General features: G+C 40.3%; 1 protein-coding gene across 2 annotated transcripts; it reads right to left on the reverse strand.

Moving 5' to 3' along the window:
• Positions 1–413: 413 nt before the first annotated feature.
• On the reverse strand, positions 414–11,954 carry LOC111779787 (FIP1[V]-like protein). 2 transcript variants are annotated; one of them, XM_023659928.2, is made up of 10 exons: positions 10,878–11,954; positions 9,163–9,416; positions 8,585–8,711; positions 8,273–8,341; positions 8,013–8,150; positions 4,274–4,375; positions 3,817–4,163; positions 1,653–3,312; positions 942–1,492; positions 414–870 (listed from the first exon to the last, which is right to left on the reverse strand). In XM_023659928.2, exons 1-10 carry the CDS (start codon positions 11,802–11,804, stop codon positions 858–860), a joined length of 4,188 nt encoding a protein of 1,395 aa, XP_023515696.1. In that variant the 5' UTR covers positions 11,805–11,954; the 3' UTR covers positions 414–857. The 2 variants fall into 2 exon arrangements, with proteins under 2 accessions (XP_023515696.1, XP_023515695.1); XM_023659927.2 differs by having other exon boundaries at positions 414–1,492.
• Positions 11,955–12,690: the final 736 nt, after the last annotated feature.

Raw genomic sequence — 12,690 nt, forward strand, 5'->3', positions numbered from 1 at the left:
TAAATCAGTATAGCTATAGCATCTAAATCAGTATAGCTATCTATCTAATCAGTGTAGCTATGACATGTGTAACCCAGAGCGTCTAAATCAGTGTAGCTATCTATTTTCTGACATAACACTGCACGAGCAAGCGAATCAGTGTAGCTATGACATGAGCAGTCCAGAGCGTCTAAATCAGTGTAGCTATCTATCTTTCTGACACAACACGACAGTATACTGAATCAGTGTAGTTATCAAAATTCAGCACTAGATCTTAACTTCTTGAGTTATGCTTTTTGTATGTATTAATATAATCATGCAAAACGAGGATAAAATATCATACGTTTAGCCTCTTTGTACATGAACGGACGCATGTTAGCTCAGAGGCATTATTAAACTAAAATAACAAGAACAAGAAAATGGAAGATAAAAAGGGGAGGAAAAATGGGATCTATCTCATTCATTTATGTCAAAAAGTGGTTGAACTTTGAGAATGATACATTTTTCTAAAAATGCATCTCAACGTCATTGTAATGTTAGTAGAAAACTGAATATAGCACAGTTCTAAGACTAAGATGGTCCTAAAACAAGCATGACATGTTCCTCAGTCGAACGCTCTCCGACGAATTCGAAGGTAACAATCATACAGTATGTCTAAACGCATTCTAAGCCGCTTTCGGTAATCGATTCAATGTTACTGTCTTTTGCTAGTAGTATATACACAAAGCCTTTAAAAAAGATGCTCCTGAAGATGATGATAATATGGTTACAAAATAATGTATATCGACTAAAAGAGAGATGAGGTCTTCATTGGTACCACGAATGGGACTCGGAGGCGATCTGAGCCGGGCAGTGGGCGAAACGGACAAGCCTCTTTGTCATGGAGCTTCCCTTGAAAGAAAGAAACGCCACAGATTACAACCAAATATATTCTTTGTTTCAATCATTAACTACTAATCCACCTTCGTTTCCGAGCAGGTCGTTCTGGTTTGATCTCTGAATCTGCAGGAATGTCGCTTTTGGAAGAAGGCAGTGCTTCGTTCTCGATCTTTTTTATCACCAAAGCTTCTTTATCACTTGGCATTGGAAGCTTGAAACGCTCGCTTCTCTTCTTCAACTTTTCGACCGTGTCCATATGTTTATCCTCCAATACTTTTGTATCAGAAACGCCAGTCTTCAACTCCGGATCGCCGCTGTCTTTCTTTTCTGCTAAATTGTGATTGTCAGCAGCCTCAACTGCTGCCGCCTTCATGGAGTCATCTGGGTTTTTGCTGGCTTCTGAAGATCCACCACCATTGTTGTTCTCAGTTTCTTTAGACAGTAATGAGGATGATGACTTACTGTTGATATTGAAATCTTTCTCCTTGTGACTCGTCCAACGTTCTAACTTAGATCGCCCGCGCTTAGAATCTTGCTGCTCGTCTTCTGAGGAAGCATCATCGGTATGTTTTCTGGACCCGTGATGGTGAACTGAATGCTCCCGATCGCCACGATCATCAGAGCCTTTCAAGACCTAGAGTGAATCAATTTCAAATAAGGAGAGAGATAGAGCCAAGACTTTAGGCATCCCATTATGTCAAAAATGATCAGGGAAACCACAGAAAAACCAGTTTCAATTTCTAAAGAGAGAGTATTTCCATTTCTATAAAACAAATCAATAAAAGGAAACATACCATCTGACTCCTATAATTGTTTTGGCTCTCTTGGCTTTTCTTCGAAGGACCTAAAGCGTTATGGTCGCTGCCATCGACGTCTCTGTTCTTCATCTTGCTGTCTTTGTGTCTCTTATCGTGTATTCTCGGATTATCAAAAGCATTACCAGTATGTCTTTCAGTACTAGACTTTTCCAGCCTAGATCTTCTGTCCTCGGTACTGGGTGGATTTCGACGTGAATAAGCATCCTCGCGTCCTCGACGAGAACTTTCATCCTCTATTCTATCCCTCCTCTTATTTTGTTCACCGTGACGCACGACATCTTTTCCTTGGTTCTCCTTTTCAGAAACTTTGTTTTCATCCTTCACCCTAACGTGGCTCCCCCATGATTTCTCTTCTGCGCCATGCCCACTCCTGACAGAGCTCCTTCCTTCGTCTCTATCCCGCTTTGATGGATTTTCCTCACGAGATTGTTTCGGTCTATGCCAATCCTCCTTATCCCTCGGCCTATCACTCCTTTCTCTTTGCAACCACTCCTCTTTGTGCCCTACAGAGTGGTGATCACCAATGTTATCTCTAACTCTCAGCAGCTCATCTCTCTTTTGTGGTTCAAAGACTTCATCTCGTTCCCGTTTACGGTGGCTTTTACTATCTCTCTTACCGTGCAAGATTTCATCCTTGTCTACATGATCTCGCCTCAGATGTTCTGAATCTTTCCTTTTCTTGTTATAATAGCTATCCAAATTTTCGTATCTACTCTTCAAACTGTCATCTCTTTCCCTATGTCTTGAGCTAGCACCTTTATCATAATGCACCCTATAGTTTCCGTTATCTAACTTTTTAGTTAGATGGCGGTCGTCTTTATCACTTCTCTCAATTTCACGAATTTTGCCCCGGTGCCTAGATCCCGTGTCATCATCATACTCTCTCTTTCTTGTATCTTCAGTTCTTGTTTTTCGGTAATAAGGATCGTCATCTCTTCTTTGCCAAGCAGCTTCAGCATTACTCCTCTCCTTTCGCCTATCGAAACCATCAGTTTTCAAAGGATGTTGATGAGCTAAGCTAGGATCCCAGTCTCTGCACGCATAACCATCCTTCCTCCCCTTGACATCCATTTGGTTCCTTTCATCCTGTTTGTCATCACCATCTTTTCTTCGAAAATTCTGTTCATTTTCATCGATGTACTTCTTGACGCTCCCCATGCTTGATGAGCGTCTATTTTGAAATACTTCCTCCTCGACCCCATCCTGCCATTTATGATAATCCCTGCTGCTCCCTGATCTTGTTTTTCTATTTTCACTACTTGCAGCCTTTGAGTCGTTGTCGTCATCGTCTTTGAGAACCAATGGTTCAACTGTAGGACCCAATTTCTCATCATTCTCCATTACTTCGCCATCTCTATCACTTTTATTAGAATTGCTGGTCGTAATGAAATTCACATTCTCCCGATCTATTTCAGTATTCTTGTCAGCCTCAATGAGCTCATCATGTTCAGCATCCTTGTCCTCGGCACTAGACTCCTGGGTAGCCTCAACCATTGCAGGAGATGACTCATGTGGACTACGCTTACCATTCATACTTCCAACAGACCCTTCCTCTCGACTGTCAGACGATTTCCCATCTCGTAAGTTCGGTATTGGAGAACGAGGGGACTTATTATATGTTCTACCCTGTGGCCGCCTGTACTCACAAAAGGATAGAAATAAGAAATTCCTTCAGATTCGTCAATGCTGAGCTAAGAAATACCCAGAAAGCGGAAGGAAACAAGGTTTTCAATTATTTTGAGTAAGAAAGAGAGACTTAAACAAAAGCATGGGAAATTTGGCTCAGTTTTGCTTTGAGCTTTACTTCAATAGAACCTGAACAATGAGCCCACATAACTGTTTATTATGTGAACAATGAGCTTGAACAGAACTATTTAACAATCTGTAATGCAATATGGCATATATTGCCACCTAAAAGTACTCCAACAAACTTGGAAAATCATATAATCCAAGCTCAAGTGTGCCTAACTCAAAACTCAAATGTCATACGCATCCCGGATTGTAAAATATGATAAAAAGACAGACCTCGTTATGCAGTGTGTATGACATTTAATCGCTATCTATATGGTTCAAACTGAATACTGCTATTCTAAACTAGGTAGACATCCTGAATGATTGATATTAAACAAAGGGTTCTTACCTTTCGTCATTAATACCCAAATTCTGAGCAGGGTAAGCAGGGGTATGGCCTCTAGACGCAGCATAGTGTCCTGGTCCTTCTGAAGGGTAAGGCAAACTCACATCATCACGTATGTTGTCAGAAGCAGAATTCATTGATGCTTTTCTTCTTCCAGCCTTTTCCCGCAGTTCACTATTATGAGTTTCTGAAAAATTGTCAGGATATTCAGTATCACTATCAATTTGTGCATTGTCATCCTCAGCTTCATGGACTTCTTTGAAATCCTTTCTTGACAGATCATCGTTCTGTTGGTTCGGGGTGCAATTTCCTGTGGAGAAATTATCATCCAAAGAGTCCTGCAAGACAATCTATACAACCAAATGGCTGAAGTTAACTTTTAATTGCGATTATACGACTAATATTAGTTTGCACACGTAAGATAGGTCATTTTGCTTGATAACAGGATTTGATCAAATACCTCAATTATAGCATCAGAGTCACGAATCCTGGGAGGTCTAGTATCAATTGAGGGTAGACGTTCACCATAACCACCTTCGACCTGTATTGCTCTGCCGGTAGGCTGGGAAGGAAAAGTTTAACCATTGAGCTTCAATGTCAGAACAATGTAGAGTCTAAGCTACCCCACCCACATCATAAAGATCCAAGAAAGCAATGAATAAAAATCAGAAAAAGTATTGACTAAAAAAAAAAAAATATAGACAGAGGAAAGAATTACAAGTTCACAATTGTGCACTCGAGGTGCGTGTTTCTCCCAACAAACGAAGCTACTTGCTACCTTTCTCTCCTTTCCAGACGACCGTACATACTAGCACTAATACAAAAGAGCCCTGTGTCTCTCACACAACCCCCCAAGAGACTTTTTCCTGTATATCTAAATCAGATCAGGGGCTGTCGTCCCTCGGTAATACTCTCATCCCAAAAGTTCAGCCCCTTAAGTAAGGAGGAAACTGCCTCCTCAGCAATTCCAGAGCCTCCAAGAAGCCTCTTCAAACAACTATGCAACTGAGAGGGCAGTATAAGGGTGCTTTAAAGTGAGAAGTGCATTATTACGTAAGATGATCAATCAATGCTAAAATTGTGTTCCTCCTCTCCCTCCTATGTAGGCATGGCATGAATGAAAATCATCGCAACATCATCCTAAGGTGAAAAGAGGCTACTGCGGTACTCTTCTGGGAGTGTAGCGGAGAGTCCTTTAGAACTAAGAGACACTTATATTTCAATAAGCCATCTTCTACGGTGGAGGGACTATAGGCACTACTGCCATCCAATACCACAGTTGCAATATTTTGACATAAAAGAATCCTCAGCTACTTTTATTATTGTGGTCATCATTCAACACTAAGATTGATGTCAACGTGACTTCTAGCGAAAACCTAGAAATGCATCAGCAACTTTAATTTTTAGACTGGGCATGTATTGAATTTGAACTAGGAGCTATTCTAAATGGCATTTGAAACCCAGATATATGGCCTCTATTGTAGCACAGCTAGAACAATTGCAATCAACTCCTTCATAGCTAAAAAAAAGTAGTAGGCCGTCGATATTGCATTAGAATTACGCGTCCATAATCCAACCTCCTCAGAGAAATTAGGCAGCACAAAGATGGAGATTTTTTTTATATCCTCGAGTGTCCAGACAACCGTATTGACACTAAAGAGAAACTCATATGATATTAAATCATGGTTTGCATAAAAATAGATATTAATGTCATTTTTGTTTTAACCTCTCTTGAACTTGTCTATCCAACCGAACAGTGGTGCTCTGTGAGTATCCCGACTATCTAACCATATCTTTTCATCAACTTTCTATCATAACTTATTAGTCCATTATCATTTCTTGGTGTTACTACTGGCCAAGTCAACATAGCTCGGATTGTGACCGTCAACACATATGTTCCAAACACTCCAATTTTCTTTCACCAAAATAACATTCTTATAGCTTACATGCACCCACCGTGTTGTTCAAGGGTTGCCAACACCATCCAAATATTGCAAGCGCCTCCCCCCAAATTTGTGCTATATGAGGATATTGTCACAGAAATCCAACACAAGCCATTGTAAAATAAGGATATAAAAGTTAATTAATCAGTGCTTCAAACTTTGATGGGGTATTTGCGAGGGCAAATGGCATAACCAAGAACCCATAGTGCCCTTAAGAATTCAAAAAGAAAATTTGAAGACATCTTCATAGCAAACTCTTATCTGACAAGTACCCCAATTGAATATAAAAATTAGTAACATCATATAATTCATCTACCATAAGAATTGGTACACAAAATCTCCAGACACTATTCTCTTTCAACCGTAAGAGCATTGGAATGGTCTCTCAATGCTCCCTAGTACACATCAAATCTCAAGATACTACTCTCTTTCAACCTTAAGAGCATTGAGCTAGAGAAGCGGTTTCTACTTGGTCAATAATCCAAGAGCTAAATCTTTCCCACCTAAAATTTACTCATTCGTTTGGGGTTGAGGGTATGGATACAATGTAAACGAACTAGCAGTGACGATCCTTCTAAAAAGTGAATGGAATCATACAGCTATGAAGGGGGAGGTCTAGTTGGCATGGAGAATACAACCAAATACTAGCTCCCCCCTCACACGTCATAAACTCCATAGTCAACATCTTCCAATCGATCTGAATGTCCCTGGAGGTGTCTAACCACAACATGTCATATCATAACTAGACTAAGTCTAATGGGAAAAAAAAAAATTCACTTTTCTCATATTTGAAAGCAAAACCCCAACTCCTCAATAGTTCCCTTCCCTGAACAACCCCATCCAAACCTAGTAAGACAATAAACACATTGATATCACTACGAGGATCGTGTGGTCCCTTGTAAGATTTCACGTTTCTTTTTGGATCTCAGTGGTGAAGGTTCATTGTGATTATTTTCTGGGCCTTATTTTACTTAATTGGAGTCTTTATCTTTTTTTTACAAGAGTCTCCATCTTTTTTTACAAGAACGAGAGGGGAAAAAATGTATTAGTAAAAAAGGAGAACGCACCCTAAGGGACAAGGAAGCAAGGAGTGTTAGCAAAATAGGATAGGGGCCTGTTTGGCGAATACTATTTTCTCAATTTTGCAAAATGGAAGGCCAAGGGAAATATTTATGCTGGAAGAGGGATTAGGCAAGGGACCCTATCTCTTCTTTCTGTTTACTGTTGTTGGTGGCTCTTAGAGCTGTTCTATTCGTTACTCCACTGAAGAAAAAAAAAGATATCTCCAAGGCCTTCGGATGGGCAGCAAGCTGTTGATAATCACCCACCTCCAATTCGTTAATGATGCACTCATTTTTTGTCCAAACAACGAGAGCCTCCTTCAGAATTGGTGGACTTTTTGGGTATTTCCTTCGGAGGAGCTGGTTTATCTCTAAATACTCTAAAAAAAATCCATCATAGGCGTTAATATTAGTAAGAATTAGGTTGTGGTTGCTCTAGGTTGCAAAGATGAGGATTTCCTCATTACTTACCTTAGGGTCCCTCTTGTGGGAAATTTCCATGTTGTTGATTGTTGGGAGCCCACGGTTGATAAATTTAGAGCAAAGCTTGATAAATGGAAGGACTTTTCCATGTCTAAAGGAGGGAGGCCAACAATTGCTTTGTCCACCTTGAACAGCCTTCCCATTTATAGTTCCTTTATCTTCAAGGCTCCAATGAAGGTGATTAATGAGATTGACAGGGTGGTGAGAAATATCATATGGAATGGTGGTGCTTACCAACTGGGGAGCCAGAATGGTGATCTTGGGTTAGGCTCCATTCGTCAAACAAATAATGCTCTCCTCCTCAAATGGATTTGGTGCTTTTTGCAAGAAGAAAATGCTTTACGGACAAAGGTGGTTAGAAGTGTTTATGGTTGTGAGCAATTAGGGGGGATGTCTCTTCCTCCCAAAGGGGCAGCCACAGGGAGGCCTTAGGGTGGAATTGCCCAAAACAGAGTCTTCTTCTTCAAGTTCATCAATTCAAGGCTATTCATTATCCACCCCCCACCCCCCCAACCCCAAACAACAACCATATATATTAACATTGTTACAGAAGGCTCTATGTCACTCACACACAAAAATGCACTCACTCCTCATTCCCGATCTCTGATAATAACCTAGATCTCGAGCACACAAAGACATCTTCCTAGTATATGTTAAATGGATTGAGGGCTTCCCTCTGCATATCACTAGAATGATAGAACATAGTAAATACCAGAGGTGGCCGCACACGAGCTGCTCCTTTTCCTGCATCATTTTGTAAACCATCAGACTTCCCAAGAGTGTGATCACCGGGAATATCACGAAAACCTGCAGCAGCTGCTAGTTCTGGAGGCAAATCAGGATCATAGCCCTGAAAAGGAAACCAAAAAAAAATGTTGAGATTGAAGAACGTTGAAAAGAAACATAAACTTAAGTGAGATTAAAATGTGGCGTAAAGAACTCACTCCTTCCGTGAAAGAACAATCAACATACCTGTTCTGTCCGTCCACTCTCATATACTCGAATTTTGCTTTGCATGGTAGCCTCCAGGCGTAGTTGTTCCTGTATGTAAAGTAAAGCTTATTTTTATGTTATTATGGGAAGCCAACTCTTATTAAGAAGAATGAGAGAATACAAAAAGGCCTTATAAGAAGGCCAAACCAAAAGTGGGAGTAGAAGAACTTGGAAAAAACACCCCAACTTTCAGTAGAGGATAAATAACAGTCAAGCACCCAAGGAGAATGAAAACACTGCCAGTAATACGACGTCTATAAAGACACGTTAAAAAAAAAAGTAAGCGTTTACCAGATGTTTGCAGTATTCTTTCCAGCTATCCTCATTCAGACCAAAGTTGAAAAAGTCAGATATGTCCACTCCAGTAGATTTCCATGGTTTCTCCTCAAAACTATCAATGTCAACTTCAAAAATTGTCCTGAATGAAGTTCGGATCAAAACGTACTACAATTAGCAAAGTAGAAAATTGAAACATTAGTTAGGCAATTCAAACAAAACAAACGATCTAAGAAACAGAAGGTTCCCTCAAATATCAAAATTTTCAGGTCATTTAGGCATAACTTGGAAATTTTTTTAATATATAAATTTTTAGGTCGTTAAGGTCAACCTTATGAAGCAGAAAAATAAGTGCGATTAACATTCCCCCAGAAGATAAATGTGATTTTTGTTGTATGAACAGAATGGAAAAAATGTCTAAATTGTATTGTTCACTCCAGACACAAAACATGTGAAGTTCATTTCACATTCCCACGCACATCAACGGCAATTAAAATTAGAAAAGAAATCGAAACATGCAATTGACGACAATGTAAAGGCAGCACATCATGTTTCAACATAGAACCCCTTCAGTAGGCCAAAGCAAGTATTACTTGTGCGAAGGCAGAGTGAACTCTAGGCCACCACTACCACGCCCTCCCATATTATTGCCCCATCCAGGCATTCCAAAACCTGAATGAAAACCTTTCTGCACTGAAGCTGGATCTTTTGCTCCTGCTGGTCGCCAATCACCTCTACCACGACCACCAACAGGACCCATGTTGACAAGTGGACGAGCTTGATTTGGAGTTACTCCAGGGACAGAAGCAGGAGTACCAGGAAAAGGTGCTGCACCAGGTCTCACATACTACACATGCCACCAAGAATATGAGCTTTATTATCAGAAACAAGCAGCAAGAAGAAAGTATGCAAGAAATTTTAACCAACTGCAGTTGAAATCTAAAAAAATATGCTTATAACTACTCGGTATAAGTGAATCCAAGAATTTACAGTATAATGATCCAAGCAAATGACTAAAATAACAAAAACGGCCAACAGGCTTTTGTGAATGGCTTGATGCAACAATGTTCATGACTACAACAACAACAACAAAAACAAACACACATTAACTAATTAACTCTGAGGATAGTGTTCACTGTTCAGGACCACTAAACTTGTTCCAAATACCTAAAACATTAACTAGGATATGAGTAGTGCACGGAGTGACATGAGTGCATTGGTGATTTTCATTACGAATGGTTACCGATCTTCCTTGTGAAAAAAGTAAGACAATTAGAACCAAGAACTATGATATCCTTAGATATTGTCCATGTCATGGATAGTTTTAAACACTGCTGTACACAGAAAATTGTAGTGATGGCAGGCACATGAGGAATTCAGTTTTATAGGAAAGGGTAAACCAGTTGAATAGACAAAGTATCGTCAACTAGTTCTTTTATGACTTATTGAAGTGCTTGAAATCATAAGCCTGGAACCGAAAAGTATCTCCAGCCTTTCAAGTTGTAGTCCACATCAGAGTTGCTACAGGTAACAGTAAGCAGAATGATGAATTTCCAACTACTCCGCCGTAACATATTAGTGATCCGAAATATAAGAAGGAAGTGACACGAAATCTATCCCCGCCCTGAACAAACAAGAGATTGCAAAATCCTTTTCCAATTGGTTTGAATCAAGAATAAAATTTCAAACGTGTTTAGATGAAGCACTATCTAGAAGCTGGGAACAAATCCAAATTGTCCACAATGCTGACATTCTTAAGCTTTCCTTCAGAAAACCTGCAGTTTCTCTTGAGATGAACTGAAGCTCCAAAGAGTTTCGGCAGCAAAATTTTCCCAAATAATCATACCTCTGCCTCCAAAACTGTACTCACACACTGACTGAATAAAAAACTTGTGTGTCTATGGGCGGGGCGAACCACTGAAAGTTGAAGGTTTTAAAGAAAGAACACCAAATCTTCCTAGAAAACTCGTAGTCGATTACACAATCCTAATCTTCGTCATAATGATCATTACACATCAAACACCAGTTGGGACACGACATAACACCAGGATTCCACTTTTGGATGAAATCAAGAATATCAAGTTTGCCAGGTTAATCAATGGTTATTTGTTACATTCTACTGATATCATGAATATCATATGGATTCAGTAATTTTCACTGTCAAACCAAAAATTCTTATGTCAATATTATTCATGTCATATAATAAAAGACAAGAACTTACATTCCCATCATCATCGACAAGAGGGGAATTTATAAAACCCCATATACACTTATATCACACTTGCGAAAAAACGGATAATACACTGACCTTATATTGAGAATGAAAAGGACGATAACCATAATTGCTATATCCGAGCTTTGGAGCCAAAACCATCCCAGCACTAGATTTTGCAGCCTCGCCCGCCTCTTTTCTCTCGCCATCCGCAGCCGGCACTGCGTCTTCACCCCACTCTTGCTCTTCCATAACCTGATTCTGATCATTATCCCCCAAGATAACCAGCGGGGGATCGTCTTCATCATCACCTACCAATCCACCTCTCTCCACTGCCATAGGCTCACGATCACTGTCATTTAACAAAATTTGCAAATCATCCTCACTGTCACTATCCCAGGCGTCACCGCCTTCGCCCCGGTCTCGTACAGCATCATTCGTTCTAAAACCTTCCGTGTTCTCCAAATTCCCGCCTAACCCATGAATCGATATACCACCGCCGGGAGACAAGCCAGGAATAATCGGCTCCACACCCACGTCGTCCTCAACCTCTGCATTCCCCTCTTCAATATCGAATTTCACATCCTTATCCATCAAATTGACATCTTCCACAGGGGCACCAATAATTCCAGATTCAACACCTAAATTCCGATCCTCCAAAGCCCTATTCGATAATTCACCATCAAATGAAGCAAAATCCTCGCCATCCATGGCACGAGAACCGTCGTCGTCGTTTCTGGCGGCCAAATTGAGAACGAACCCAGAAGAACCAGCAGGTATGGACTCCCGAGGCGGCTGGAGAAGTGGGGTTTCATTGGGAAGCGGCAGTGGAACAACGGGGTTGGAGTAAGAAGGTCCATTGGGGGGAGTATCGTCGGCGTGGTGGCGATTGATATTGATCGAGCGTTGAAGAGGCGGAGGGGCGGGAGAGGATAGTTGAGCCTGAGGAGCAGATGAGAAAGAAGAAGCGAAAGGTCTGAGAACGTCGGTGTAGAGATCTCCAAACTCATCATCATCCTCCATGGTTGAGAAGGAATTTTGGGGATTAAAGGAAGGAAGAAGAGATTGAAGGTGAAGGGGAAGGGGAAGGGGAAGGGTGGCGATGGGTTGGAGCTGGAGGCGAGCGTCAAGGAGTGTGGCAATGTAGGCTTTTGCTTCTCATGTTAAACACTTCCCCTATACTCATTTTTCTTTTCCCTCTTAGCATTAGGTTTTTTCTCAACAAACCTAACCAAAAAAAAAAAAAAAAACTAAATTAATAAAAATATCCCAAAGTTTATAATTTGCTTCAAAATTTTCCGTAATATCCTTAAAATCTTTAAAAATCTAAAAACACCCTTACACATAGTTATTTGGGAGTTCCGTGCGGAAGAGCTCTCGGTCAACAGATCAAAAGTACGTCGGGGATAGGCTGATGACTCCTAATAGCTCTTATTGACGGAGTCGTTTGGCACCTCGATGTCAACTCGTCACATCCAAGGGTTGAAGAAGGTCCAAAGGTTCGATTGTTCGTCAATTCAAGTAGTACGTGATTTGGGTTTATAATGTCATGAGACAGTTTAGGGAGAAGTGCGAGGAGCCAACCTAGTACGAGAGGACTAGGTTAAGTCGACTTATGGGCCAATTTTGGATGGTATTTTGTTTCAAAAACACCCTGTTCGTCAATTCAAGTAGTACGTGATTTGGGTTTATAATGTCATGAGACAGTTTAGGGAGAAGTGCGAGGAGCCAACCTAGTACGAGAGGACTAGGTTAAGTCGACTTATGGGCCAATTTTGGATGGTATTTTGTTTCAAAAACACCCTTAAATTTTAAAAAATCTTATTAATATCCTTAATTTTTTTTATATATATATTTACAGTTAATACTATTCTTAATAAATTTTAAAAATAGTATTAACGCTCTTTGC

The sequence above is a fragment of the Cucurbita pepo genome, chromosome 18 (genome assembly GCF_057944985.1).
Source record: "Cucurbita pepo subsp. pepo isolate OVF chromosome 18, ASM5794498v1, whole genome shotgun sequence".
NCBI lineage: Eukaryota > Viridiplantae > Streptophyta > Magnoliopsida > Cucurbitales > Cucurbitaceae > Cucurbita > Cucurbita pepo.

Coding starts and splice junctions, on each gene's coding strand:
- LOC111779787 (XM_023659927.2), bottom strand. CDS start 11,804: ATGGAGGATGATGATGAGTTTGGAGATCTCTACACCGACGTTCTCAGA. Junction 9,417..10,877: donor CTTTTCATTCTCAATATAAG/GTCAGTGTATTA, acceptor TGGCATGTGTAG/TATGTGAGACCTGGTGCAGC. Junction 1,493..1,652: donor ACAATTATAGGAGTCAGATG/GTATGTTTCCTT, acceptor GATTCACTCTAG/GTCTTGAAAGGCTCTGATGA.